Source organism: Corvus cornix, chromosome 4, assembly GCF_000738735.6.
Source record: "Corvus cornix cornix isolate S_Up_H32 chromosome 4, ASM73873v5, whole genome shotgun sequence".
NCBI lineage: Eukaryota > Metazoa > Chordata > Aves > Passeriformes > Corvidae > Corvus > Corvus cornix.
In genome coordinates this window covers 47,259,085-47,285,292 of record NC_046334.1, presented here as the reverse complement: position 1 = coordinate 47,285,292, position 26,208 = coordinate 47,259,085, and the positions used below count along the sequence as shown (strand labels likewise).

At 35.9% G+C, this 26,208-nt stretch overlaps 1 protein-coding gene across 1 annotated transcript in view; it reads right to left on the bottom strand.

The window, feature by feature from the left end:
• The window catches only part of CORIN (corin, serine peptidase), a 125,819-nt gene that overhangs the window by 21,723 nt on the left and 77,888 nt on the right, over window positions 1-26,208 (bottom strand). Inside the window, 9 exon segments of the mRNA XM_039551288.1 lie at window positions 4,511-4,640; window positions 5,353-5,463; window positions 6,970-7,083; window positions 11,300-11,407; window positions 12,151-12,296; window positions 16,274-16,505; window positions 21,019-21,117; window positions 24,437-24,553; window positions 25,140-25,250. Of these exon segments, the coding sequence (XP_039407222.1) occupies window positions 4,511-4,640; window positions 5,353-5,463; window positions 6,970-7,083; window positions 11,300-11,407; window positions 12,151-12,296; window positions 16,274-16,505; window positions 21,019-21,117; window positions 24,437-24,553; window positions 25,140-25,250 (1,168 nt within the window).

Sequence of the window (26,208 nt, the reverse complement as noted above, 5' to 3'; positions counted from 1 at the left end):
GTAAAAACGAGAGATTGTTCATCCAGCAGCTTGGCTGCTCAGTTGTCAAATATTAAAGATCTTTATACCAAAGACATAGAGTGAAAAAGTACCAGGAAAGACAAAAGGCCAGGCAGCAATGAGAGATTTGCCCTTCCCTTTCACAAATACACTCACAGCAGATGCTACAGCAGAGGAAAAAAGGCAAAGGAGCTACCTGTTTCAGTGGATCACCAGTGACACAGCCTCCAAGAAAGGGAGCAGCAGTCACAAGAAGAGATAATGGTAGATTTTTAAAAACAAGTAACTTGGTAGACTGCTGTGATTTTATGCTGATATTGCTAGACTAGAACAAGTAGGTGAACTAAAATTCCCTTTACTCTGCTGGGTACAAGCTCCTGAAGTTTATTATATTTGCTATATCACCCTAGTGCAGCTAAGAAAGACAAGTCATTCCACTATATTTTCACAGAATGACAGAACAACTCCACTACTGCCTTTATCAAATTTTAGAGCTGACCAGACCATGCTTTTATGATCACCATTTCATCAACAAAGAACATGGACTTCCAAGTATATGAAAGTGGGTTTCTTCAACTGAACATCACGACAAAATACATTCTTCCAACATAATGTTCTGAACCTCCACAGTATGCCCATCTTCAGCAGCAAAGCCTCTAGCACACACTAGGACAGATGTGAGACTGACTGCTGTTCTGTTGTCTACCTGTGTTAACAGAAAAACTAATTGCCAGAGACTGCATTTAAATTCACTGTATTGAAATCTGGGACTCAGTCAGAAGTCTCTGAATAAACTTATATGTCCTGACATGAAGAGGCACTGAGATTAGGTGATAGTCCCATCCAGTTTTAAACTGTGAACCTTAAGGCTTAAGCATTCCCATTAAGTTCTTAGCATTACAAACAAAGGCTTACTTCATATTTAACATTTTTTTGTACTAGAGGAAAATGTAAGAACTGCTAGGAATACACACTGCATAACTTGAGCAACAGCCATCATCAGCCCAAAGTCTTTCAGACAATGCTTGAAACTTGCAGTTTCATGTGACCACACAACACATTCCATGAGTTGTGTTGTGAAAAACTGGAAAACCACATCGTCTGTGGAATTAGAATTGGCAAAAAGCCAGGAAAATTGCTTGCATTTTTGTGAAATGGGCAGAATAGAATAAACTTTTATGTTGTTTCAGACTCAAGGCTTATATATTCCAGACAGACTGATATTCTGTAAAATATGTTACCACTATCAGTTAAATTAACCTAATTTTACCCACTGTTATTTAATTATCTTCATTTGGTTTTTTGAGATTAATTTAGCCTAAAGTATTAAAATATCTGTTGTTTTAAAATAGCTAAAATATCCAAAAGCTGTTAGAAACACTGCCTTTATATTTTAAACATTATCACATTATATAGCAATTGGGAATTTTTATTTGGCAAAGCACCAGACAGTTATGAAAAATAGTTTGCAGAGCTTTACAGAAAATAAAAATGCCATATGCTCCCATTCATTGTAATTCCTGGTCTAAGGCGTTAGTAAATCTTCACTTTGATATCTCACATGCATTATTTTTCTCTAAGAATAAACAAGAGAATTGTTAAATCAAAATCAAGTGCTGCTGTAAGTTATTATTGAAGAAATCTGCACAGCCAAAAAACTGAGTGGTTCTGTAGTGTGCTCTAATGTGGACAGGATTTGTATATTCACAGCTTTTATTTTCTGAAGGAGTAAAATGAAGTTGCTCACATTGGGAATACTTGCAAAAAAGCACTGTGTGAAATACGTTATATTTATTTATTACTTTTTTTAAAAGGCAAAAAGGAGGAGTTTTATCATTATTTGTGTTCTGTGCAATATACAGCCTAATTTACCAGTACCCTCAATGGTGACTAGAAAGAGCTTATTAAAAACACCAATGTCATCAACCTCACATTCAGCCATTCTTGTTATAAGTCAAATAAATAATGTATGCGGGACATAAATGCCAACAGATGACTTGAAGTTCATGGCTTCAGATCAGATTTCACAGTGGCATGAAACTCCAGTTATCCAGTCTTCCATTCCACCATATGGAAAATGTTACTCTCTGTGACATTTTCACTGAATTCCTTTGCAATGTTAACAAAATAATTAAATAACTGTATTACTCATATTAGTCCTTTTGGAAATCAGTTCTGGTAATGCATTTTAATCTTTGTTTTTCTTACAGCTCTTCAAAGCTAATTTACTGTATTTTTGGCAGTGCCACTTCACAAAAACTTGGAGAATAGCTAAGTAAATCAAGCTTCAGGTGATTGATTGACAAAATCAGGCACTAAGAAAGGAAAGACAAACGCTAGTCTGGTTTTCTGAAGCACTGCAAGAAAGAATTAGAAATTATTATCGGAGTCAAACTGAAGTTGTAGACTTCAGATTTGAAGTGGAATTTCCCACTGCCCTTCACAAAATTACCTGTCACTACTAAAAAGATCTTGTAGAAAAATTGATTTGTAGAATATGTCACCCTGTTAGAAAATGGATTTGTGAGATTTAAGAATCATTTTTGTCTCTTACATTTCTTAAAAGTGCAGGATTTGTAAAATCTGTTAGCAAGCATCAGTGAAGAAGCAGGAAGGTATCAGTTTCTACTCATGCTGATTTCAGCCTAGGCACACCTCTGAAAAAAGGAGGGAATCAGAGGTCTTGTGATAGTTTAATACCTTTTCATTTTCCTAGCAGCAAGCATCATAGGAAAGAGAAACAAATTTTATGTCAGGACCAACGGCAAGGTGAATGTGAATCAGCAGAGCCCTGCCACCCAGGAGGGCCAACCATGTCCTGGGGGCATCCGGCACAGCATCGCCAGCCGGGCAAGGGAGGGGATTGTCCCGCTCTGCTCTGCACTGGGGCAGCCTCACCTCGAGTGCTGGGGGAAGTTCTGGGTGCCACAGTATAAGAAAGATATTAAACTATTAGAGAGTATCCAAAGGAGGGCCATGAGGATAGTGAAGGGACTGGAAGGGAAGCCATATGAGGAGTGTCTGAGGTCACTTGGTTTGTTCAGTCCAGAGGAGACTGAGGGGAGACCTCACTGCAGAGAGTCTGCTACAACTTCCTTGTGAGGGGAAGCAGCGGGGCAGACACTGATCTCTTCACTCTTGTGACCAGTGACAGGACTCAAGGGAATGGTATGAAGCTGTGTCAGGGGAGGTTTAGGTTAGGTAACAGGGAAAGGTTTTTCACCCAAAGGAGGGTTCAGCACTGGAACAGGCTCCCCAGGGCAGTGGTTACAGCACCAAGCCTGTCTGAGTTCAAGAAGCATTTGGACAACGTTCTCTGGCACATGTTGTGATTGTTGGGGTGTCCTTGTAGGAGTTGGACTCAAAGATACTGATGGGTCCTTTCCAACTCAGTATATTCTATGCTTCTAAAAAACTGAATTATGAAGAAGAAAAACATTCTTAATGTTAAGACCATTGCTTTGTTCTTAGACAACAAAGTAGTTGTAAAATCAATAACTATTTCTGAAAGTATCAAAGGAGTTTAAGCTTTATTAGGATGCTAAATAAATCCAAAGCATAAAGATAATGCAAATATTATTTAGATACAATAAACTAGATAGAGGAGTATAAAATTGTTGTATGTTGGAATGGCCAGCAGTCCATTTACAGATGGTCTTGAATTCGGGACATCTGTTAGAACTGATGTCAAGTGTCCCTGCAGTGCAAGACAATAAATTAAGTGCAGACTCCCTAACCCAGGGTCTTTATCCTCCTGTGTACTTTGAGAAAGGTACAAAGAACATGCATGTCAATATGTGTAGTGCTGAAAGGCAAACAGAAAAGACGCTTGGTCATTCAGTTTGGGGGTCAGACTCTGACAAAAGGTATCCTTATATACCATCAGATTTGCCTCTTCCTAGTAGGACACAGCTGTGAATATCAGAGCAGATTAACTTGTTTTTTATCCAACAGTTATATTTTGAATCAAATATTCCACAATTTAGTGTGCATGCAATAAGAAAGACACGTAGAGGCTATTTCTTTTTCTGAGTTCCACACAGAAAGCTCTCTCTTTAACAATTTGTTGTTCAGAGATGCCCAAGTTAAATACATTCACTTGTCTAACTCACATTATTTACTGCAAAATGCAAATAAATGAAGATAATTTTTCCTGTGTTTCCTCAGTCTGCTTTAATTCTTTAGGAAGGAACAGAGTATTATATTGCCAAACAATTCTGAGTCTCAGCAATAATTGCAAGTTCAAATATTGAGACTTGGCAAAACACCATTATTGTTTCAAAACACTCTTTTAGTAACAATCACGCAATGTTTATAAAGTGGTGAAAGTGACTCGATTTTAGTGAAATTCTATTCCTGCCATAGTTCCCAAAATTTCACTATCTCTTTTTCTCTGTCAACCATTTCCACACTAGGTCTAACATTGCAGTGAACAATGATCATTCACATATAACTCCAGCACTCCAATTGTCCTAAGAAATTCATCAAAGCTACAAACTACTGACCTTACCCTAAACCCATCTGATTGCAGGCCAGCTGGCTTAAATTCTCTTGCCACTCATCAGCACAAACATGATTATCAGCAGCTGACCTGTGAACAGTCAGGAACATCAAGGAATTGGTGTTTTTAGCCAGTGTAACTGGAAAGAAAAAAAGGAGGAAAACTTCAATATTATTTCAAGTAGTTTTATAAATGGCAAACAGAAAACACACAACTACATTCAAGAGTTTTCCAAGTTGCTGGCACTCTTCCTAGTTTTACAGGCTGAACAGCCATGCAATTTAAAACCAAGGCAAGTGTGGCTATCAGAACCTTGCTAAGACTGAACAGCATGAGACAGTGAACAGCAAAGATATCTTGAGGGTAGGAATAAACCTGAACACTTCTAATTCACCAGCACAGATTCACATAGGCTGCTGATAGCCTTAGTTTTTATAGCCTTAATCTATTTAGAGAATCTAGATAGAAAGATCATCACCATTTCTTCTCTCTTAATCTGTGTATAAAAGTTCAAGAACTGCTTTTATTACATGCAAAAAAGATTCTCAAAACGTCCCTCCAACTCTCCACATCTTCTTAATCTCTCCTCTATCCACAGTACTTTCCAGATTTCACACATCATCTACACATTTTCTTGCCATATCACTTTTCTTATATCTTTGCACTGTGACACTTCACAGTGAGCTTTTGGCCTTCTCTTTTGCCACTTCCTTGCATACTTTCCCAGCCTCACCCCAGTCTTCTCTTTGCTAATAGGAGTGCCTCTCCACCACTGTATTCTAAATTAAATCACCAGTGATTACTACCATCACCCAAACATCACTTTGAGGCACCCCACAGCAGAAACTTACCACAGTCCCATTCATCTGAGCTGTCACTGCAATCTGCCTGCCCATCACACCAGAGTTCACGTGGCACACATTCATGGTTGGCACATTCAAGTTCACTCTCTTTACAAAATGCTGCAAAAACAAAAACATGCTCCCTCCTGAGAAAGACACAATCAAAGTGCAATTCACACTGAGATGAAAAATTGAGAAGGAGGGTGAAGGTAGGCACAGATCAGATTTATGGAACAAGTAACTGAAAGAGATTTGCAACAAAATTCAGCACGGATACCACTGGGGCAGAAGGTGGTTGCTTTCATGCAGTGACAGAGGGCATTGCAACTCAGAGGGAAGGAAGAGTGTCCAGAAATGCAAGATCTGTGATTACTTAGTATCATTTGTGGTCTTGTTATATGTAACCTGTCTAAGCCCCTCAGAAGCTGTAAGTGAAAATACTGTTCCATGCTTTTTAGCTGATCCAAATTTGTTGGATTCTTCATGGTTTTGCTACAATGAATATCTATTTCCTCTCATCCACAGCAATTATATATTGATTTTTGAATTCAACTTTGCTATTCAAAATTATATAATTATTTTTATTTAGAGGTGCAGAACTGCTGTACTGATAGACATGTTCCAGTTCACAGTTGGTTGCTGGCTGGCATCCTCACATACGGATTTCCAGAGTCTGTTCAGTATGGGAAGCACAAGAGCTTCCATTTGCAAATGACTTTTAGCTCTCCCTTCCAAAAGGCAGGTGTGTAGCAGTACAGGACCTTCCTCGCTAACACACTTCCAGCTTCTATAAACCCCATCATTAGGGAATTCTGAGACCTGAGGGAGGGCAGAGGGAGCAAATGCATGGAAGGCAGCTGCATTCAGTTGTGCCCATGTTTGGCTGATGTACAGCATTTGTACTGCCATACAATCCAAGCATTTATTTGCAACACGAGTACAAAAAGTGTACTCTACAGTGAAAACCATACAGATAGAGCAGGCAGTGCTGCCTACCTCTGATCTTTCTGCCAGCACTTTGAGCAGACTTACACTGTGCACATGGACAGTATGCCCATGCCATCAGCGTACCATAAGTTTTGTATCTTAATTGTTACCACAGTTTGGATTATAGAAGAAATCTGTGGAGCCAAGAAAGGAAACAGAATCTAAGAAATGTCAATCAAAAAGAAACTAAATAAAGATGAGAGACATATGAAATTTACCAAAAAACAGATCAGAAGGAAAATCAAGGAGAAATCAAGAAAAAAAAGAGCAGTGAGCAGCTATGCCTGTATAAAATGAAGCTGAGGAAACTTGGGAAAAGAAGTTAAAAAATCTACAAGGAATAAAGAAAAGAAGTACAAAGGCACAAGAACAAGGAGGGAGAAAGAGAAGAAAAGAACAAGAGAGGACAAGAGTGACCAAACAGAGATCAAGGGTCCAAGGATGTGAACAACAAAGGACACAAGATGAGGAAAGAGAGAAATTGGTGCCATAGAAAAACTGAAAAGGAAACTGAGGGAATCACTAAGTCTTTCTGCCTACAGAAAACATAAAATATTTTACTTTCATTTATTTTGCCCCCCAACATCCCAAAAATGTGATCAGCCCTTTAAGGGAGTAAAAAACCACATGAGTCCTTACAGCAATTCTTTTCATCCATCATGTCGGGGCAGTCTGGGAAACCATCACAGATCATAGTGTGTTTGATGCACAGCTTCTTCAAAGGACATTCCCAAAGACCCCTTTCTCTACAACCTGGAGGCAGAGAAGCACACTTCTGAAACACTTGCATGCAATATCGAATCAACTGTTTTCTTCCTTAAAAGTCCTGAAACTCACATAATATTTTCACTTAAAATATACCAAGAATAGTTACTAATGAAGAAATGGAAATAAGATTGGCACAGTGCACACTTGATAAATGGGTCTAAATATTATAACACTTCATAATACTTCAGTGATTTTAAATAATAATTGTATTATGCTACACATACCTATAACTAATGGTTTAGGCATTAGCTCAATTAGCTCAAAACCCATACACCACTATTCTTGAAATACATTTACTAGTAATATAAGAACTTTTCTAATCCTGAAGTCTGTAGAAATTCCTTGGTCGTTCAAAAGCAAATCCTATAAAAGCATGGAATCTCCATGAAACAGTGTAGAAATACATACTTTTTTTTCTGGCAATGCTGAGACAGAATCTAACACAGAATCACAATGAAACATAGAAAGAGAAGAAATCTTTACAAAATTATGTCAAAGTGTTTTGACAGTAAAATTCCTGTTGGTCAGCTAGAGGAAATTAAGAATAGCCCAAGCTACATTTTAGAAAGGAGTTTTCTCTGGTTTTATTCCACTTTTTATTTCCATCAACTAATAAAATATTTCATTGTGATACCTGTTTAAATACTTTGACATATTAATGTCCTGCATGTCTGACACTGATTTTAAAAGAAGCCATAAAAATGACGTGCTGTCCTTACTAAACCAGATTATTTGATTGCCTTGTTTGGCCTCTTCTGCAGAAGATACTTTTCATTTTAATCTCAGTGCAAATTCAAGTGATAGCCCTGATGCTCATAAATGCAAATAGTTCAGGTATAAATTTACAAACAGCACTTAAAGCAGCACCTCTCTTTGCCTGGACCTGGAACTATGACAGCAAATCAGCAGTAAGTTATCAAGCAAATCTATTGTTTCCAATAAGTTTTAATTCAGAAGTACATATTTGACAAATATGAACCAGAGAATCTCTACTGGATTATTGGAAAAGTCTATTCAGGTTTTAACTGTACCTGGATGTGTGGGGTGCTTGATTTTGTTTAGATTTGAAAATCCATGTAAATAAATGTTAAAGCATAGAGAAATAAAGAGCCTTAACCCTTGAAACTAATTCCTCATGATCAAAGAACTTTCTTGGGTATCACCACTTTCCAGGTCTCCTTCTTGACAATATTTGTGATAACTATTAATGAAAAATTAATTGAAACCAAAGAAAATCTCTACTCTTATATAGAACAAGGAATGTCATGTTAGGAGTTTGATATGAATATAAAATAAAAAAGCTTAAATCCCCCATAATCAACGAACCTTGCAATTTTTTAGCAGATTCTTTACAATTCATTAAATACGTTTGTCTTTACTCTTCATCACACATTACAGTGTTACACTGTGAAGTGTACCACAACTCTCCAAAACTAATCACTTACAGAAATACAGAGACAATTCCCTATCAAAAATTCACTACTTTCTGAATTCAGTGTTCAAATACACTGTTTTGTTGGTAGAGACCATGTACCATTTGGAGTATTTATATTTCATCTCTAATTATTTTTGTGACATGAACTTTTAATTCAATGAAAGGGAAGTGAAAGTGGAAGTAGGAAAACTTGTCTATATGCACATTACCCCCAGCCCAAAAATACAGTTTGACAAGAGCTATGGTTTCATATAGGATCTTCATAAATAGGAAGGAAGTTACCAATTGTTATTCACATATACATTTTCCATGCAATTATCATTAAATCATTAACGTTAAGACCATCATCATTTTTCTCTCACCTAAAGTACTACAGATCAGAACTCAGATTCCAGAAAACAGTGGAAGAGAGTATAGGTTTTGAATGTTATGTCCTCAATTTCTTTAGTAGGTGTAGGACCCTCTTCTGTTCCCTGCCAAAGGCATTGTTCAGCAGCCAGCAATTTAATACAATCAATTACAACCAAGTATATTTAATACCATAAACTCACATGACATCGTTCATAATAATATTTTTTGGAAATTACCTTCCCTACACTTCACTGCACTCAGAAGTCTCACTTCCAGTAATCTCAGTCAAATTTTCTCCCCAAATCCCAGTCTAAATGGGACTAAAGTCTTAGGATTTCACTGCAATTGCATGGCTGAGATTTCCTTTCACAAAGACCATGTGAAAGTATGACAAGGATTGGTAACAGAAAGAGACAATGGGTGCTGAATACAGCTCTACTCTGCATGGCTAGAGTATACCTTGGTCCCTTTGGGTGCTTCTAACTTACATTTTTTGGCCAGAGTAGTTCAAGCACAAGAAAGCTGTAACTAGTCTTTTTTCAGCCTCCTTCACCTTGCACTGTAAAGTTGTTACAAGTCTGTCATTTAAAGCACTTCAGATACAAGGGTTTCAAATTAAACATTCAGTGGTTTTTAATGTTATAAAACCAATTACAAAGGATAAAGCTAATAAAATTTGAGCTAGCCATTCACACATGGAAAGATCATCAAGTTTTGATTTTGTCCTGCATACATGGAATATGAATAAGTCAGAGTTACTTCTGGGGCTCTACAAGGACTTTTTGTTCTTCAGTAACAGTATTAGCCCTGGTCAAAGTAATGTCATTCTGACAGAGGTAATTTCCTAGCTGATACACTCTTCCATATTTATAGAAACTGATAAGAATGCTGCTGATTGCGTGTGACATTCTGTCTAGACTTTAGAGAAAGAGCTCCACTCGAGAAATGAATGTTACATATTAGAACAATATTTCATATGTTAATGTCTAGGAGAACAAAATTATCCTAAAAGACACATAACAATTAGTTTTCTAAGGAGTTCAAAATTGGTGGCAACAAATAATATTTGGCAGGGAGGACAATTGAGACAATTGATTCAAAAGTAAAGACCTGTCAAACTCTGAAAGAGTCACTGTGATCATCAGCTCTGACTTTCCTTTATAATCCAAACAAGAGAATGACCTAGTAATAAATTGTATTTCAGAGAGCATATCCTTTTATTCCTTTATTTCATTTTTACATGGGTGGGGGAAGAGAAAGAAAGAAAGAGGAGAGAGAATATAAACATGATCTGGAAACTCTCAGAGACTGAGAATACATCACACACTTTGGTGATAAATAACCCTTTGGTTACTGAAAACATTCAAACAATCTGCTTTTTAAAAGAAGTATTTTATACGGCTGCCAAGCTTAAATTTTAGCCTAGCTTTAGCTTTCTGGTGTTGGATTTTATTTTATTGTCTCTGAGTAGAAGTTCTCTTATTGCCACAGTTTTTTTGCTCACATAAACTCTGCTTCCCTCTTAACCTGTCCTCAGTTTAAAAAAAATAAATGGGTTGTGCACCTCAGCCCTACAGTGCTGGAATGTTTTCCAATCCTTTGCTCATATGCACACCTCTTCTCTAAATCCTTAGTGATGTATAATTATTCTCATTGCCCCTAGGGATGCCAGGCCTGAATGCAGATCTCCCTGAAGGCTACACCTCTGTCAATCAAGAAATATTTAGAACTCCCTTCTCCTGAAAACCCTCCTGCCAGCATGTACAAGGATACATAGTGACCAAGAGATTTCTTGATTATTCTCAAGCTCAATATATCCCCTTAAGTTAAAAGTCAAAAGCATCTCTACAAAAACTCAGAAACTCTCATATTGGAGAATAACTTTGAGGGTTTATGCTTGTACTTGTAACATGAGGTTGACCAATCTGAAAAAACATGCAGAATCCACTTCAGCAACACAATACATTATAATGATATCTTTTGTCTATACATCATAACAAGAACACTATCATGTATAAATTTAAAACTACATTTACAGATTCAAGATTTAATCTGCCAGGGAGTTACATTTTAGCACAGTAAAACCTTCAGCAATATGAAAAGAACTAAATCTGCAGAATTTTTCTTAGCTTGATTATTTAAGGAATACTCAAACATGCCAGAGTATGGTTATCAGAATTTAAATGATCAATAAACTATATTCACGTTGATTAAGAAGCATTCTTGCTATAGTATTTTTACTGATACTGTCTTAAAAAAATCCCAATACTTTTAAAAATATTTTTACAAAAAAATACAAAAAAAGGGGCTTATTCTCTGAACTGTCATGCTACAATTCAAGTAACTGAATGAAAGACAAAGCTAATTTTCTAATGCTGCAGCTACTCTCCATTCCAACTCATTGAATTTATTTACCACAGCCGTCCTCATCACTATCATCCTCACAGTCAGCTTGACCATCACATCTTCTGGAAGCCAGGACGCACCTCCCAGAACGGCACTTGAAGTGACTGGGTGAGCATTCTGTCAATGACAACAAGCAGGGAGAAACAGGACTCCATAAGATAAAAGCTTAATCATGACATGGGCACTTACTTATCACAGGGGCTATTTCAGAAGGGTAAATGACACAGGTAGAAAGCTCGTGAGACTGGAACTATGTATCAGGCGAGACTCTTAACAATTGCACTGGGAATGTGGTCCAGCAATATTTTCCAGAGCTCTCCCTCACATGTTGCCCTCTGTCAAATGTCATTGCTTTGCCAAATCACTGGCATACACTGTCTAGACCATGGGTATGAATTTCCTAGCTACTCTCCTCACCATTGTGGTGTTGTGTTATGCATTGAAATAAGTATGAGAAATCCCCAGGATTAAAATAAATAAATAAATAAATAAATACCAGACAAAGAAGAGATTGAGAATTATGTGTCTATTTGAACTAATAAAACCAAGTATAAATTTCCACTAATTAGCCCTTTCATTGTTTCTGCCTCATCTCACAGTACCATTTTGGGACAAAGGAGTGGAACAGAGCTGGCAGATCTTTAAGGAACTCTCATTGAGCGCAAAAGGTAGCAATCCCCAGGAGCAAGAAACCCAGCAAAGAAGCCAAGAGACCAGCATGGCTGAGTAGGGCAACTCAGTTTGGAATAATTTTCACAGTTCAAATATTATAATTTAAAGAGGAAGTATGAAAAAACCAAACACCAGCGACTTTGGGAACCCATTTAAATCTTTAATTTGCTTATACGTATAGGAGATACCTTCTACATCTTCATCTGGTGTTAGACAAGTTTGGTTGTCTGAGTTCTCATCTGGAAACTGAGTGCAGTCTGTATCTTCTGGCCACTGCAAACCTACAATCCCAAGCACAGCCTCACAGCGCTCCTTAGATTGTACACATAATGTCCTGAGGAGACAAAGCAGAATTGCACCAAGTAACTGAGTGAATGTCTTCAAAATTCCCAGATACTAGAAGTTAATAATCCTAGCCAAAGTTAAAGATGAAGATCAAGAAAAAGATCAGTTAAACAGATGTTTTAATATGAAAAAAATACATACATCAAAGAATGGTACTGTTGAAATGTTATTTTAAGTTACTGTTATGCAGTTATGTTATAAATAGGCTAATAATAACTAATATAACTGCTTACAAACATGCTCTCCTCTGTAAGAGATGGCAGTGAATGTTTTTTAAGAAGCACTAACTGCTCTCCTTCAGGGAAAAAAAACCAAACACATTTTGTACTAGTGAAATGCTACCTCTTCTGATTATGTTACCACAGAAACCATGTGGTTTCAGAAGGACAAAATATTTAAACCGGCAAACAAAAGAGTGAATAACTCCCCAAGGAGTTCAATAAAATTAAAACTTACAGAAAAGCAAAGCACAGACTAACCCAGTCTTAAGGCTGTTGTCACTTAGACCAACAGAAGCTTTTATCACATCAGGAAAAGGCATGAATACAGTCCTTCAGCAGCTTTTTTTTTAACCATATAGAAGATGGGACTCACTATGCAAAATTCATTCAATCCACTGAGATTGAAAATCATCCATCATGTCTCTCAAAATATGCACAGTCAAATGCTTCAAAATTACAAAGAGAAAATGCATAAAGGAAAAGTCCCCTAATGTTTTAAACATTTAGCCACTACTTTTGCCTTGGGTCCTAGCTGTAGGTTGAAAAATATTCAACCAAAGGATCCCACCCTTTTTTTTTTCCTTTCATGTCACTTTTAGCTTGCCTTAATTTGATTCATATTTACATATCCTTTTTCTAGATACGCTCCTTTCATGGAAGAGATACTCCTTTCATGAAAGGCCTTTTATTCCACTCATTTTCCTTTGACCTTTTGACTAATGGAACTTTTTTATTTTTCTGCAATTAGCTTTGGAAAATTCTGTGACCAAAACAAACAAAAAAAATTCATATGGGATTAATTCTTTTATGCGTTTTTGGGAAAATTATACAGTATTAATCCTCCCAAATTTAATTTTGTTTTGAGGAATTAGATTAAGAAGAGTCAATGTTCTTCTGCGCCAAACAATTCACCAGAGAGTTGCGCAACCAGAAGAAATGGAATGATGTTAGCCAACCATGTTACAGACTCTCTCTTCCCTTTTAGATCCTCCTCAATATCAAAAAGGTTGACTGACACTACTTTATAACCTCAGATTTCTGAATGCCAGAATTTTTATTTTGCAATGACATAAAACAAAACCCACAACAAAAATATGATAATATAGCAGAGACATCTAAGCTGCTTCCGCCCTATGTTTTCTGCACATTTAGATCTTTGGTCAAAGCTGACCTTTTCTAATGCATTATAAGTCATTTAGTCATCTGTCTGTGGTGAAAGTATTAGAATCTATTTAATCCTCAAAGTAGGCCTGGAGTAATATTATCAACGCCTTATCAGAGCTGAAGAATATTGTTCAGAAACTGAAAACATACATATCAATGAAAATTGATATGTAAATTGAAAACATACATACCAATGAATGTTATAAATAAATTCAGTTCTTTCCAAAAAATCTCTTTACCTGTCTTCTTTACTTTGAATAAAACTGTATGAAGACTGTTACAGCTAAAAAACAATGCATGACAGCCAAACTAACACAAAGGCATCAAAAAGCCTTGCAAAGCGGGGACAGCTGTTTTATACAGGGGCAGTAGAGTTAAAATAATTTAGTTATAAACCTCCTGGAATGAAAAAAACAGATCCATGTGCCTGTACCAAAAAAAAAAATCAAATGTATCTCCAATAAGTTTGTATTATAATAGACCTAGAATTATAACATTAATGTGCAATTCATGGTTCGAAATCACACTTTGACTTAAAAAGCACACCACTGAAAAACTGCATTAGCTGAACTCATTCATATTTACAGGAAAAGACAGGTAAAACAATACATATGTCCTGTTAAGCTCAACAAACCACTGATATATTTGAACAAGAGGGCAGTTGTTTTGAAAGTCAGCAGCAGATTCTCAGAATATCATTTCTGTGCTGAAAACGTAACATTTTGTCATCTCGGACCTTCGAATTGTAAAGTAGGTTTATAATTATATTGACAAATTAATTTAATTTTTATGGTATGAGGTTATTTTTGTTTTAATTTCTAAAACTTTTGTAGCTTTTACATTATATGTTTACCTGGAATTCTTCCTAAAATCTTATTGTTAAGCAGATAATAGTACAATCTAGTGGGACCTTCAAAGGTCTCCCTTCCTAATAAAAACACTATTTGTGATCTAACATAAAAGCGAAACCTAAAAACTATTGTAAAAGTAGAGTTTTGAATCCTACGATTTGAAGTTTTATGTCGTATATTCAATTTCATCTAAATTTGATGTTACCCTGTTTTGAGCAGGAAGCTGGACTAGATGACTTTCAGAGGTTCCTATCAAGTTAAATTGTTCTACACGTTCTGTAAGTTCCTCTTCATCTGTTTAATACTTTAAATTTCAAGATTATTCAACTGTATCATGATACTTCCTAAAATTTTTTAGCTTGGTATGACAGTAAAGAGCTGATAATTTAACTTAACGTCCCTCTACATTAGAATAAGTTAGTCCAATTTTTACTTGTTATACTGCTTTCTTAAAAGAAAACACTTTGATTTTCAAACTAGCAAACTGTAACTTTGCAGCTATCCTATATGCAATATTTTCTTTCCCATTAGGTTCCTATGTGAGAATTTAACAGTATATTCATAAACTTCCTTGTGGTTCCCAAGGTTCTTGCCTTGCACTAAAAAGCACATCACTAGACAAAGAACCATTACCTATTTGCCAACAATATCACGTGGTAAGAAATTTTAGGATGTGTACTGCAATTTTCAATGCACTTTTCTTTCAATACAGAAGATGTTAATTGATCAATACTGTCAAGGTAGGCCCAACAAAAAAGGCAGAAATACAGAATGAGAAGGCTCTAGCAGCTAGTAGCTCAAAGAGCTCTGCCTGTTGTTCAGGTCTATTAGATCTCCTAACCTGCAACAACTGCTGCTAACAAAGCCATGAGATCTACAGAACACAGTCTCTTTCGAACAAAGCACAGTGATTTTACTCAGTGAGGATGGTGAAATAGTTAATCTGACAAGATGAAAATGTAAGTTAGCCTGGAATTCAGAATGATGTGGCACTCCTAATTTAGAAAACTAAACATTCATTAAAATCTCAGGGTTTTTTGAGCATTTGGATAGGGCTTTGCACCAAGTAATGTACTAATGCAAGGAACTATTACAAAATGTTAATGTTCCAAATTAAATTAACTGATTCTATGTTTAAGCAAACTTTATAGTGGCACAATTCTAATCAAACACACAGAAATGGAAAGTACTTCATATAAAGCTAACAGCATCCTTCTTGTCACCTTGCTCAACAGTGGAGTGAGCAGGTTCACAGAGCACTGGGTGAAAAACTGGCTGAAGGATCCTGGCAAACAGGGCTACATCTGGCTGGTGACTGGTCAGCTGTGCTGCTCCTCTGGGCTCAATTGCAGGGCCTGTCCTGTTCAGCAAATTTATCAATGGTCTCGATGCAGCACTTTAGTGCATCATTAGCAAGTTTGCTGATTATACAAAACCAAGAGATCGTATTGAGTCTCAAGGGACAACAGTTCTTTCAATTAGGCAACCATCAAGGGCATGAAATTTAACAAGAACAAATGCCTGAATCTGCACCTAGGATGGAGTAGCACCAGGCACAAACTGGAGAGCAGCCCTGCAGAGAGGGACCTGGGCATGCTGGTCAGAAGCAGCCTTTTCCTGTGCAATTCCAAAGCAAAATTTTTGGCATTTTCAAAGAAAGCATAAAATTGGAGAGAAGTACTATGACAGACAAAGTCAAGAATTAAATGAAATATGGTTTAGTATAGTACCTGCAAGGGGGGATCCGCTGATTTGTATGGGGGTCACATTTTGGTACTAAGATTGTACAGGCAAAAAACATCAGGTACTTGTAGCAGTTGGTCTGAACCAAAGCTGGGAAAAGAGAAGACTCCCAGCTGATAGAGGCTTCCTTCTGTGTCCTGTGGCCCAGGTAGTTTGGGTAATAAGTATAGTTGTAAGGCAAGTTCATACAAAGTTCCAGAGTAATTGGTTCACACTGACCTTTCACAGAAAGAAAACAAACAGAACCACAAACGGTGTGAGATTAAATTAAATACAGAAGAAGTAATTACATACATATTTAACAAATTTATCAGTCAGGGATACGTCTCAGGCTTCAGAAACTACAAGTTCCAGAGTTAGAGATCCATTATGAGCCTATTCATAACAGTAAAGGTGGGTCTGAATTCTGCCTACCTCATAACCCATTAAGATACTTTTATTTCCTTATTAATATTCATTAACTTTCTGAGCTAAATCTTAACTTCAAGGTGGTACAATAAACCATCCTCTAAAAATAGATTTCTTCTTTTCAAGTCAAGATTCTGATGATTTTCAAGAACGCCTGTACTGTACAGCAACACACTTCCCACTGGTGTACCTACTATGCTACCATTGACAGGGCAATTGCCAAAATTAAGAAGACAGGAACCATTGGATACCTTGGGTTGGAAAGGATCTTAAGAGGTCTCTACTCCAATGCCCTGATCAAAGCTTGGTCAGCTCTGAGGACTGACCAGCTTTCTCAAGGCTTTATACAGTCAGGTCTTAAAAAATCTCTAGTGACAGAGACTTCACAAATTCTCTGTACAGAAAACAGAAGCCAGGATTTGCTGCTTTTTTTTTTTTGCTTTTTTTTTTCTTTTGCTTTTTAAATACCAAGATCTGAAGGAAGAATGGGGACCATTAGGTTATGTAATTAGGTTATGTATTGCACAAGCATTGAGCAAGAGACAGTCTACATGTTAATAATTTAATTCAGGTAAGACATAGCTAATAACAAAAGAGAATGATAAGCAGAGACAAAACAGATGCAACAGCTACAAGTCCATATGATTATAGATATTATAGATATGTTCAAAAATCTTCCAACTTTTTGGGGTTTATCACAACAAATTGTGAACTAGCCAAGTATTTTGGATTTTTAAAACTTGTATAGCTTTTGTATTTCTCCTCAAATTGGTATTCAGAAATACTTATTTTTCAATTTTCCACCATAACAGAAAACTACAGAGAGAATTTCACTTCAATTCAGACTGAAATTCAACTTTTTTTTGGCAATGAGGTGATTGTGGAATTATTTAAACTTATTTACTCTGGATATATGAGAAATTTTTCTACAAAAAAGTATACTATTCAAAAGTAAAAAAAAATGCATACATTTCCCTATTCTGGGAGCAAAAATAGCTTAATATGATTAATATTCTCTGCTAGCCAGTTGCCAGCATCAGTTGCTAGTACAGTGTGGCAACTGTGTCATCCCATAGCTGTATCTTTGAGAGGAAGCTGAAAGAAGATCCAACAGTCAATTATTCAGCTGGTCAGCAGAACTGGGCACTCTCATGGTGTGGCATTTGCTGTTATAACTTCTTTTACTATTTACCTCTAATCTGATGATCATGAAAAGCTCATTTTATATCCAGCTTTTCCTCACTGCTAAATCCTGCCATACTACCAGCACTGAACTATTTCTGTTGCCTAAAACCACTTAGTCACATCTTTGGGGTATATGAGGTTCAATGACTTTAACAATTCTCCTCACATTACTGCTATTTCCTTCTCTTCATGATGAACCACCCTTGTCCTTCCACACTTTTGCCTGAGATGCCCAGATCAGTTTGGGCTCATCTTTTGATTTTGGCTAGGAAACATCTTTCTTTGATGTGTACAGAACTTTACATGTTCATCAATATTTCAGGATGAACACAAAAGTACATGCAATATTCTAAGTGTTTGTATAATGTAACATTATTCAAGATTAAAGAGTTGAAATGCACATATACCATTCTCTTTTATTATGCCTCGTATTTATAGGGGTTTCAGTGAATTCTGGAAGAAATTCTAGTCCACTGAAATGCCACTGGAGGCTTGCTCTTTACATGTTTTCAATATGATTATCATTTTCACTCTGCATTTAGAAAGCTTCTACTATGTTATGCACAGAAGTGTCATTGTAGCTTTGAAAATAATATTGTTGACTGTCACAGACAATTCCCAACAATCCACAGGGTAATATACAGAACATATGCTCCAGGGGAACATCTGAATCATTTCAAGTAACCCAAAGGTTAGTCTTTCCTTCTGAGTTTGTCCTACAGTTTAAGAGGTCCTGCTACTCCCTTTCTTATAATACATAGGGGTGCAACCTGATGAGTGGGGAACAAGGAATAAAATTCATTGCATCTTTTATCCTAAATTTTAGAAAAGCAAGCAAACAAACAAAACAACTAAATAAAAAATCAAGCCAACAAAAAAACCCACAAACCAAGACATTACCACATAGACTATGCCTGGATTTAATATCTTCCTGTGTTTATTGCTAACTTGCTCTATCCATTGGAGTCTCTACAACCATTCTGGACAATCTTTACTTGCAGTAAAAAAAGTGCTCATGGTCAGAGCTTCATTAGGCTCCTGTGTTTCATTTTGTGCCAATTGCCTCTGATCCTGTCACTGAGCCCTGTCTTCTTTACACTGTCCCTTCAGATATTCATTCTGTTATCCTAAAAATGTTGTAAATACATTACAATGCCAGCCTAAACCAATCAGATATTATCACATATGGAAAACATCCATCATATTCTATACTGGGAAATGTGGCCTATGCTTTGGAGTTTTTCAACCAAATAGTTATCCGGGCCAAAAAGCACTGCTTTGTCAAAACTGAAATTTTCCATGAGAATTCTCATTTCTTACCAAAGACGAAAGAACTCTGGTCAAAATACGAAGAGCGAAAACAATATGAATAAAAGACAATAGTAATTCCAGATGTTACGCAAGAAAAATCTTTCCCAAATTGTCTTGCTGTTCCATTGTGTATGAAAAATTAAATATTCACTGGACCAGAAAAGGAGAAAGAGAGATGATCCAGAAGACTAGTTCAGGTTATGTGTTACTCCTGCTAAGAACTACAGAGAGTTGCCCATAATATTTTGAGGAAACATCTTCACCAAAAAGCTGCTGGATTTCTCATAATACGGCATAGGAACATTGCTTTAGAATTCAAATATTACATGTCAAAAATAATAAAACCATAGAGTGGCTTGGGTTGGAAGAAGCCTTAAAGATCATCTTTAAGGGGAGATCTTAGTGCTTGTAGCAGTTAGTGGGAAGGTGTAAATCAGATGGAACCAGACCCTTTGAAGCATGCAGGGATAGGATGAGAGGCAAAAGACACGAGAAAATTCCAATTTTCTGCATGGAAAATAGGTTTTTACGATGGAAGTGCCCTAACAGTAAAACAGACCTCTCAGAATGACTGTGGAATCTCTGTCCTTAAGGACAGAGCTGCTCAGCTGCACAAGTTTATGGGCAACACAACTTAATTGGCACTGATTTGATCAGAAGTTTGGGCTTGTTGACCAAAGGTGTTACTTAACTTCCTTCTAATGCTAAACATGGTACATAAGATTATTCCTTCACAAAAACATAGCATTGATACACAACACAAACACAAAGCATTGATAGAAGCACATGTAAAGCATTTATGCTTTATAAAGTATATTACAGCTTTACTTTAGCAGCATCTAAAGGCCCCAGAATGAGTGGTGTCTCAAAGAGTTGAAGGTGATAGTCACAACTCTAGAGGGAATATGGAGTTTGGACTAGTTGACCTTCCTATGTCCATCCCATTCTAAATGGAATAACATTATCCACACAAGCTACCATATAGTATCAAAGCATACCTTGCAGAGATAACTGCAACACAAAACAATTACATATGAATTGTGTAGAAATAGTCTGTAAGTGAAGCCAAGTCTGCCCATGTGTCGAGATGACCTGAATTGATGTGATTGTATTAACACAGCACTGTTTTAATTAATTTTCAGTAATTTTTAATACAGTTCTGCTCCACTTTCAAAACATAGACAAATATCTTTCTATTGATTACCTGTTCACGTTGCTGCAATGCACAATTGAGCAAAAACAGCTATTCAGAAGCAAGGGCACAATTAGTACAGGAACCTTGCATGGAGTGGTATAATAGAGTGCACAGATATGAGGATACAGAGAGTTGAAAACCCTGATCCTCTAAAATATATATTAGTCAGAAGAATAATTTTTTTTTCCAGTTTTAATACCAAATTAATTCCTTCATAAAGTCCAGAAGTTCTCCTGACTACTAAATACAGTGACATGGGGTTTTTTATATTTTGAAAATAAATCAGTATCTTCTGCTTTACACTTACATTATTCTGTTTACTTTACATAGAGACTGAATGTCACTAAATGTTAAGAAAAAGTGCAACAGTAAACAGCCATGAAGAAAATATAAAAAATTCATAGAAGAGAAAGTTAAAATACCTCAATGTCAAATGTTATAAATCCTAGTACATCAATAACCACGAGTTTTGATGACACATTTGTTTCAACATTGCCCTTTTCAAAGCTTAATCATTAGACATGTGCATTAGCTAGAAGATTAAATTATTATTTACCTTGTCCTAGCCTGCATCCTCATTATAATCTAAAACACCCTAAAAGAGTGACAGTGTGAAGCACATGACCTACTTACTGCAGTTTGCCTGGCTGTTTCTTATCTCACAGGGAGAAGCTCCACAGGGATCAGGGCAGGAAGAGCACCTCTGGTCTCCCTCCTGACAGAGGGTTTGATCTGAGGGAAATAGAAATGTACTTTTCAAATTATTTACCAGACTAATAAAAATGACTGGAGTGTGATGAGAAAGTACAGTGTTTACATAAAAATTAAGTATTTCCTTTACATAGTTCAGTAAGTACCCAACAGCATTTCAAGTGCAGTAACGATGTGGTGTAAGGAAGAAAAGTGTGCAACACTGTCCAGATCTCATTTTTTTTACCCCTCTGTTCAATATAAAAAACTTACATCCCAGTTTTTGAATGAGAGGTATGGATCTCTGAAAGACATTTACCATGACACTCAAGCAGACTACGAAAAGTCATGTAAATCACATTTCAGAAAGAACAATAGGTCCTAGCTGAAAGAGAATACCCTCTGTGAATTATTATTCAATGCCATTCAGTTGATCTGCTTCTCATTTTATGGTGTTTTTGGTTGACAATAAGACATCCTGAAGAAAGGTCGCCAGAACTGTATTGTCCTCCTTTGACTGGTTAAAAACAAACATCAGAAAGAAATCCAAAAATGCTATGGTCCTAACGATGGACTTCAGAATAAATAAAACCAGCACTTCATCACAAGTTTCTGAGCACACTACCTGGGTAGTTACTTTATCTGACAAATCCCTGGCCTTCTCTCTTTCTCATAGTTGTGATGACTCCTTTCCAAACCATTAAATTCTCTCTTCCATGTGTAAAATCAGTCATTTAGTTTACTATTCTGTACAGACAGACCAAATAGATGGTGTTTATCATCTTATCCTATTTAAAACAGCTTATTACCCTGATTACTTAGTGTTTGTATTGCACTACTGCCCACGAACATTAATCATTCTTCCCTCCATTGGGCATACAGAAGGTGTTGAAGAAAGATCTAATTTCAACAACCTTGACAACAATCTTGTCTAAAGGAACTGATGATTTTTTCATATCATATCATAATTATGTGGATTTAGTTCCTTTCATACATTTTATATATGGAAGCAATAGAGGTAATTTCTTTGCTATAGCAATTGACCATCTTATTTTACAGTTGCATCTGATTGCAAAACGGAACTTGAAAGGTAGGGAAAGCCTTTTGACTTCTAAAGCTATCCCAAATATTTACATTAAAATTATTTTTAAAGTTTGCTCCAACTCCTTCCTATCCCACAATGGAACAGTTTATCAACACTTTAAAAATCCCTGTGCTACAATGTAGATTCTTTTGATCCTAGCACAAATAATGATGAATTTCTACAAACACTCTACCCTGTCTTTTGAAGAGAAGCAGCCATGAGTACATCTATATTAGATTTCTATTGCCACAAAATTAATAAGAGCAGTACTCATAGATAGATACTATACCTTAAATTTCCTTAAGGTATGTAGTGAAGGAGACCACTTTTCTCATCCAGACAAAGATGAAGCAAGTCATTTGTAATCTCTGAATGAATATACTTGTGCTAGCACACAAGGTCCCTGTATCCTTATACAGGCAAGGGGAAGTCACTACACCTTGACCTCAAATTTCTATGCTGATATCACATATTTACCGTGTTAGTAACAAAACTAATATTCCTGACTGTGTTAGCCCTAACTTCACTGACTCTGATAGACATATCCAAATTTTTTTATTTTTTTTGTAGAGCAGAGAAGTCTTTGTAATAAGTGAATGTCCTACCGCATTTTTTGCACTTTCTGGAAGCAACAAAATATATAAGAAATACAATAGTAAGTTACAACAAGAATTCTGCCTTGCTTTTACATGGACTTTGCAAGGAACTAAAGATGAATGAAGTCCAAATTCTGCCAACATATTCCCATGCAAATTAGGATGGATGGCATATGGTTGCATAAAGAAAGAATTTTGCTCTAAGCAATACTGCAAAATACTGGATAGAATTTTTGCACATTGAAGAATTAATAATACAAACAAGGAAAATGTCTGTATTTAAAACCTCTGCAGTTTAATGCCAAGCAGAAAGATCTTTCAGCATGTAGTGAGATCACTGACTACATAATTATCACCCCATACTACTGCTTGACTGTTTTAACCTAAACCTGTTCATCATACAAAAAAATATTTTTAACCATTGCTTCAACATCAAAAGGGAAAAAAAGCAGTGAAAACAAAACACATCACTGACTTTTAGCCCACATAATGCAAGAGAAATGGAGGATAAAAGAATTCATAGAATAAGACTGAGCTTGGACATCAATAAAGAAGAATAAAAACTGAACATTTTGTGCAAGTGTACAGTCAGAACTGAGGACAAAAACTTGTTTCTGGCTTTTTAGATTGCCACAGTCAGAACTAGAAGATATTCCATGGAAGACCTTTTTATAATGTCAACATTAATAGTGAAGAAAAATATTGATTATTTCTGTGTTTCAGCTTCTCAGTTATTTTTGGAATGGAGGTATTTAAATTGGAATAGGAAGATCCCAAGAATTTTCTATGAACAGAAGGGACTGAATACCATGCTTATGAAAGGATTTCTTTTAGACTGGTTTCCTAAAGAAATGAGGCTCATATAATCACACTGTGTATTTATCTTATGATAACAGGTCTTTTCTACTCTAATAAGAATTAAATAGCCTGTCCTATTACCATTACATCTGCCAGCACTAGCTTTCTACATAAAGTTAACTATTTTAATATCTTTAAAATAAGATTCATAAAAGAAATACATTAATAATTTTTGCATTGAAGGAAAGGCTGCAATCTGAACCTATACCTTACCAGAAATAAGAGAATTACATGGGAAAAATACCTTCAGATGTTGAAATCATCATAACACGATGACATTGCTTTCTAAGTGTATTAGGGAAACCATGTTTTGGGGCTCAAGACATCGTACAGTTTCCTCTTCTCTCATAGAGTCCATCATAAGACAGCTATCAAGTAGCTGTGAAAACTTACATCATCATATATTTTCCCTTAGTCACACTAAATCATTAGTTTACTTACAAAAACATTCTTTCTTTGATTCCCAAGTTCTGATTTAAAAAAAAAGGATTTAAATGAGAAAATTCCTCCTCAGAAGACACCAATTCCTGTAATAGTAGATTCTCATTGCTCCAAATAATGTATTTCAAGTAACAGCTGATTGCATAAGAAAAATAAATACTATGCTAAATATCACCACTTCTTCATCTTTTTTTATATTTTTAAGTACTAAAAGAAGTCTGCTTACAAATGCCTGTGTGAAACCACACACCAACCAGCCTTACCAAGTGTTACTTGAAAGGCAAAGAAAGTTATTTATCAGACAGCTTTAGCTAAAGGTACTGCAGAACATAGAAGTCAATGGTAGGTTTAGTAAGAAGAGTAAAATGAGGCATATAATTACTTTCACTGCAGTTTTCTTCATCACTTCCATCTTTACAGTCATTATCTCCATCACACTGGAATGCACTAGGAATGCACTGCCCATTTCGGCACTCCACCAGACCCTGACTGTGACAGGCTAGAGACAAAAAAACAATATTAAAAAAGACAATATTCTGATCAGTTTAGCTTAATGAAGCTCTGCCTTATATTTGAACATCATACTGAAGTTATTTTAGGAGGAGCTGACAACACTGCTTAGCACTGAAGATCACGAGGCATTTCTCATTAGGTGTCAGCTAATTTTTCAATAGCCACAGTTGCGCTGATCTTTAACTACTGAGACTGAAAACATGAATGCCAGGTATTACCAGCAGGTTGAGATGAAGTCTTAGCTTTTCCAAGGTAAAAAAACTCACATAGTTTTTACTCATATAGTGGAACATTACAATTAACAAAAAGCTTATTCTGTAATTAGCAAGAAGCTGAAACACAAAGCAATGCTTTACTTCTCAACAAAGGCAACAAATGTTTAATTTGCTGCAGCTGTCTACCAAGAATGGACATTTGTAAAGTGTGAACTTCTGAAATTAAATAAGTTTATAGTTTTGTTTTACAGGTGAGTACACTAGGGGTTTTTTTTTTTTGATTGGTTGGTTGGTTGGGTTTTGGGGTTTTTTTGTTTTTAAAGAAAGAAAAAATAATTAGAGATTAAGGGAACTTACAGCAATTGATCTCATCTGATTTGTCTATACAGTCATGGTCACCATCACATACCCAATCAGCTGTAATACATCTCCCATCTCCACACTGATGATGTGTCACTGGATTACAATCTACATAAAATGCAAATTCGAAGAAAAAAAAAGTATGCTAAATTACCATTTGTATATTTTATATTATTGACCAATTGTTCTATGCCTATAGATAATCTTCTTATTAATGAGTCATTTTGCATTAATAAATTATATGAAGAGATTTTCTGTATCTGCAGATTTTTTTGCAGATGGTAGTTACATATATTCTTAATTGTATTGCCTGCATAGTGATGGATAATTCCTTCTCTCAGGTGCACAGCTGTGACCATTTGTAAATGAACAAGTTTCTAAGATTTGCTAAGCACATTAGAAGATCTGGCTTACCACCTCACAGAATGATTTTCAGTTAACTAACATTTTCAGTAACCACCAGAGAAAATAATTTCCTACATTTATCTTTTTACTAAGACATTTAAAAAAATGTTTCTCAACTTCAGAAACTATATTTTTGCATGTACTTGGAATTTTCCATAAGAATTATCTACAAAGAAATTATTCCAATCTTCGTCTTACTCTTTCTACCTGAATGCACAAATAAAGAAGAGCATTCTGTTGAGCAGGCTGACTTTACAGCAAAATAAATAGAGACAATAGACACAGTCCAGTCCTCCAAATCTGCTATGAAAACCAATTTTAGCATGTACAAGATCTTAGATTTTAAAAATTGTATAGAATAAACCTACATCAAGGTAGGAAAGATAGGAGACAGATTAATGTTTAGAAAATATAAATCATCTTCAAACAAAGACTATTTATGAAAAAAAAAACACTAAATAACCAAAACTGAGAAGAAAATATTGAAAGGTCTTGGAGTGTGCTGATTTTGGAGAAGAAATATAAAACAAATATCAGAAAAAAAAATGTGCCTTGATTTTCAGTTTTCATGTTCTTTGTGTTTTTCCTTAGAAAAGCAAAAGGAAGAAAGTGAGAAATAATATTTTAACTGTTAAAGAATTATTTTGGAAAACTTAGTTTT